The following is a 5,324-nucleotide window of genomic DNA, read 5'->3' as shown; positions in this document are numbered from 1 at the left end:
ATGAGATATACATTGACGGTGATATTGATATATATAATAATAGACATCGATGGAATCCCTGTTGACACTTCAGAAGAATATTCAAGTGAGTAGTTTTACACATTCATACATACATTCATATATATATATATATATATATATTGAGGAAGGTATAAAAATTGGTTTTACTGATTATAATTTACTTTGACAAATTTTATAAGCATCAGTTTCTGAAAATATAAGACATCGAATATCCTTTGATAAACGAAAATTGAATAGACCACAAATAGAATCTTAGGTGTTCATTTAGATGTAAACTAATCGGTGTTCAAATCTGTCATTACAGAACAAAACAAACAATAATAAGTGCATTTAAAACTTCTCCCCATTGCACAACCAAGTAACTATCAGGACTCACTGGCCGAGTGGATAACGCGATGGCGTTTGAAGAGAAAGGTATTGGGTTCGAGTCCAAGAGTGAACATCAACTCTGAGATGCAGGTATACCCAGCTGACGAGCCCTAAATAGGACGAAACGCGCGTTCTGGATTCCACTGCTAGCCACTATCCATCTTTGCTTACAAAACAACTTATGTTTAATAGATGGAGGAACGTAATATCATGGATGCGCTCTACTGAGAAGTCCCACAATAGGACGAAACGACTGTCCAGTGCTTCCAGGTTTTCCATGGTGGTCTAGCTTCAATAGACTCATGATCTCAACTATTAAAAATATTATTTTTTGTTAAGTTTTCAGATATGGTTTTTCGGTAAATGGTGATTAGTTTAACATTTTTGTCACTGTAGATAAACAATATTAAAATATGACAACACAAAGGAGGCTCAATGATTGAGTTATTCTTAACTAATGATACAGCCTCTTGTACTTTGTAGTTAAAGCCAACTTTAGATACTATAAAAAGAAATATTATATAGCATATTTAACACAATACTTCCATAACTGTTAATTAATATTTTGATTTTAACCTGACACCCAATAAAATACAAGAATAGCAAAATTTCCTATTGCAACAGGACTTTTTGTATGTTTGTTTTCGTAAAAAATAGTTTTCATACTTTGTTAAATAAGTTGATATGTTCACCATAGACTGTGTAACGAGATTATTGCTTTTATCTGAAAAAACATTGAATGTCCCTTTCTGTTCAACTAAAAATACTTATTGTTGATTTTTTTTTGTATAATTTCATGACAACTATGTCATACATCTTTCATTATATACAATTTGAATTATTTAACAGTAACGTCGTCAAAGTGAATAAGAACCAAATCTCGAAGTCAGTATTAGTCACCTCGACAATATGAATAAGTTTTGTTGAAGATTCCTGATAAGCGGTAAATCCATATAAGGAGCTTATATACAAATAAGTTCATACACGAAACTTCACTGATTGGACCGAATGACACCGCTTAATTTTATAAGTGAATATTGTTTCATCTTACTTGTCAGATGGATATACAGACTAAAAAATACTAGTCTTTTGATTGATTAAAAGGGTTTAAATATAGTTATTCAGAACTATTATGGTATGTGCTACTGATGTCTATAGATATAACTAGTATGCATCATCAATCGAGAGTGAAATAACTGGTGGCAGAAGGTTAAAAAGATCGAAGAAAAGAGAACAAGAGCAGAGAATGATTGGTGGAGAAACGATGGAACAACAAAGTTTGAGACAATTGACTGATATTTTGCAAATGAAGTATTTACTATACGGTTCTCAGATTTTACCAAGATATCCTGTAATGTTGTATTAAAATACATTCGATTGTTCCCGCTTGTTCTCGTTCACTACACTGTCACCTATCAAAACAGGAATTCTAACATGACGAAATAAAGTGTAATATCATTAGTTGTGTTGTGACTTATATTTGCACTATGCGTCTGACAAGTAGCTTCTGGTTTTACTATCTCGGTTAAATAATTTCTCAGAAAAGCGGAAAAGAACTAGTGTTTGTTCACAATTCTATTTTTAATTCAAAGTGAAACAACAATTAAACTGAATAAACATATATGAATACCAAACTATACTTTGATTATAGACGAATATACACTGAATAGTTCTGCCAGGAATACATAGGGTTGACAAACAACACAAATACACTTTCTGACCGTAATCTTTAATGTTGATAACGAAGAGAAATTTGAGTCATAGTTTAAGCATATCTGAATAGCTGCTAACAGTGTAATCTAGAACACGCATTTCCACCTAGTTAGGTCTCATCAACCGTACGTACATGCATCCCAATGTTTATATTCATATTAAGATACGAGCCCATTACCTAACACTTTTATGCTACTAAGCATATCCACCAAGCTACTGAGTCCAAATAACCACTGAATTCTTCACAAGTTATGAAGCTTATTCGTAAGCCTTCAAGTTTTGTGGAACATACTTTGAACTCCGATTTCTTAGTTTTCATTTAAACAATTCATGTGTATAATAATAAAAAAACAGTTCTCTCTTACGTTTTTTTAATAATATCATCCTTATGGGTGAAATTCACATTAAAGTAAATTTAGTGTTGAGTGAATATTCAAACATAAACGTACACAAATCAACAAGTAACTTTTCTATCACAGTTATAGAGAACAGTGACACGACTGTGAACCAGGTAATATTGATGAATACCTGAAAGACTACAGTAAGGTACGGATATATTGTATATATCGAGAAATGTGAAATAAATCCTTTTGTAACTGTCTCTATCAGAATATGTTTCTGAAAACTAGAACTATGCACTAAATACAAAGTACACTATGCACTGTTTTCCTCAATTACATAAATGTCAAATACTTTCTAGTTCAGTCAAACTTCCTAATACTAAAAGTTTACGCTGTAGAAAAAGGTCATGATAGCTCGTTTGAGTAATTATGTCAGTCAGTTCTTGTTGAACCTTTTCCCCAATATAAATGATTGGAACCAAATCAAAGTTCTGATCAATTTTATTGTACTACATTGAATTCACTATTGATTAATGTTTTTAAAAATTTTCACTGCCCATTCGACGATGTTAATCTGTAAAGCTGGAAAAAGGATTGACTCAATTTTGAGAATTTTCGTGGTGTGTTTTTTAATTGAAGTAAGCCTCAACACCATTCGACAGTAAACTCAGAACCATGAGGTTTGGATATTATCCGTCTATCAAAATATCAACCAATGTATTCAGTTTGTTCTCAAATTTAATTATTATCATTGTGTAATTCCACTTTACAGACTTTTAGATTATGTACTAACTATTCGTTTTGTACAAAACATTGACATGGAAAATAGGAATTTTAATATTCATCATTTTATTCAACTAAATGAATAGAAAGTGTGTTTTTCATACATTAATTTACAATATGATGCTAAGAACAACAATTCGTTCTTATAGGTTTATCCAATAAATGGGTGAGACTACAATTTATGGATGACTTTTGAGTGACGCCAAAGTGACCTTGAGAATGTCCACCTACTGTATAGGACTAAATGAGGAAATAGAATTGTGATTTACAGTTGATGGTTAGGATTAGGAATCAGATTTAGGGTTTTCATCACGAACTGATATCAGCTATAATGTCAAAATGCTATTTAGCCAAATGTATGGATAGATTTCGCGCCAAAATCCAAGACTTGTTATCTTTTGTCTGATTGGTTCGTTCATAAATTATAGTCTGCACAATAAATGTTTCATTCTTTATTCTACAAATAAAGTAGTCTATTATTAATGAAAATACTATAGTTATTTGATGTTTTGTTTTTAGAAAATTTACTCTTAAGACAACTCTTAAACTTCCAATTACCGAAAGATTCAAATTTTCATTCTATCAGTAGTTTATCACCAACTGCATGGAATCCAACATGGTCTGCTTTATTCTGGACAACATGGTCCGAATGGAAAAGATGTACACAAAATAAACATTGTACAAAACACTATAATAATAATAATAAGTCGGAAATTATTGAGAATCTGTTATTTCGAACACGGGTATGTCAATTTCAATCAGTGAATGAACAATTGTTATGGTCACAAGCAATGATTAAAGGTGTCAATTTATCAGGTGACTTATCTACTTGTTCAGAAGAAGGTTTGATTCAAAGTGATGTCAAACATTGTCAGGATTTGCTTCAATGCATCTACAAAAGTAATCGTTTTTAGTTTTGGTAATTTGGTACATCATCGACCTCTTTAACACCAAACAATATTTTTTGTTATTTTTTTTTTCATTCTATACTAGTCGTATTCTATTAAAAAGACAATTGGCAGTCACTAATGTTGAAGTCACCAATTTAAATAGAAGATGGGTATAGATATAATTATTTTCGCTTAAAAGTACACACTTCTATCATTTTCTGTTCTAATTAGCAACTGAGAAAAAAAGGATATGTTACTGAATATTAATAAGTGTTCAAATACTAGTTTAAATGAATTCTACTGTATTTTAATAACGTAGCTTAAAAGCCTACTCACAAACAAGACGTGTCTTCCTTACCTTTGAGTCAAGAAGGTTTATATGACTAATAATTAATCGATCAAACGTCAAACGGAATTTTGTTATCATTAGCTTGCTAAAATGATTTCATTTCCAACTCTATAATTCCCTGTTTAGTCATGTCATTAATATAGTGGTAGATTTATTAAGAGACAATCTTAAGATTATATTATTGCATACCCTAGTTTCTAAATCAAAACACAACTCGTACTCAGAATAATCCATTTTTATACACAAATTTGTGTTACATTTTTAGTGCATCAACAACTTGGCTCCTTAAGTTTCTTTGTAATATTATATTGTTTTGATAGACATGAAAAGTTCATTGTTTGAAGTAAATAAATACTATTTGTAATATAAATCTATATCCATGTTATGTCGGATCGTCGCTAACTGTTATGTTTGTATCACTCGTAAAACGAGGAACCACCGCTATTCCCATGACGTGAAGTAAGAACCATAAGACTGGTACAAATAAAGATTCATCAAACCCAAAATACGACAACCCTAGTCGAAATTGCACTCATTAGAATGAAATCGCATATATGGAAAATACCCAGAGTTATGATTAAATCACATGCTACTTGTCATGCTGAGCATAGTTCACTCTAATTGAATACAAGTGTATCTTATCTTAAATGAACATCAACCTCAAATACCGAATAAAATATCCCACTGAGTAACCGTCACATTGAATTAAAAACGGTAGTTATGTTGACCCAAAATCCCAACGAGTAAAAGAATGTAATCTTGCTTTTTATTCCAGTTATATCAGTCCTGATCATATATTGATGGTAACTTGATGAAACTTTCATGGTTTTAAGAAAAATAAGATGCATATAAATCCTA

General features: G+C 31.2%; 1 protein-coding gene across 1 annotated transcript in view; it reads left to right on the top strand.

Annotated features, from left to right (window-relative positions):
• The window catches only part of Smp_132280 (putative complement component C8 beta), a gene marked incomplete at both ends in the record, with an annotated part of 12,086 nt that continues 6,762 nt past the window's right edge, over positions 1-5,324 (top strand). The window contains 2 exons of the mRNA XM_018798939.1: positions 1-85; positions 3,747-4,127. Of these exons, the coding sequence (XP_018650778.1) occupies positions 1-85; positions 3,747-4,127 (466 nt within the window). The remainder of the gene's footprint in view (positions 86-3,746; positions 4,128-5,324) is intronic.

Source organism: Schistosoma mansoni, chromosome 3 (genome assembly GCF_000237925.1).
Source record: "Schistosoma mansoni strain Puerto Rico chromosome 3, complete genome".
NCBI lineage: Eukaryota > Metazoa > Platyhelminthes > Trematoda > Strigeidida > Schistosomatidae > Schistosoma > Schistosoma mansoni.
Note: the sequence above shows the minus strand (reverse complement) of the source record. Positions and strands in the feature narration are given on the sequence as shown.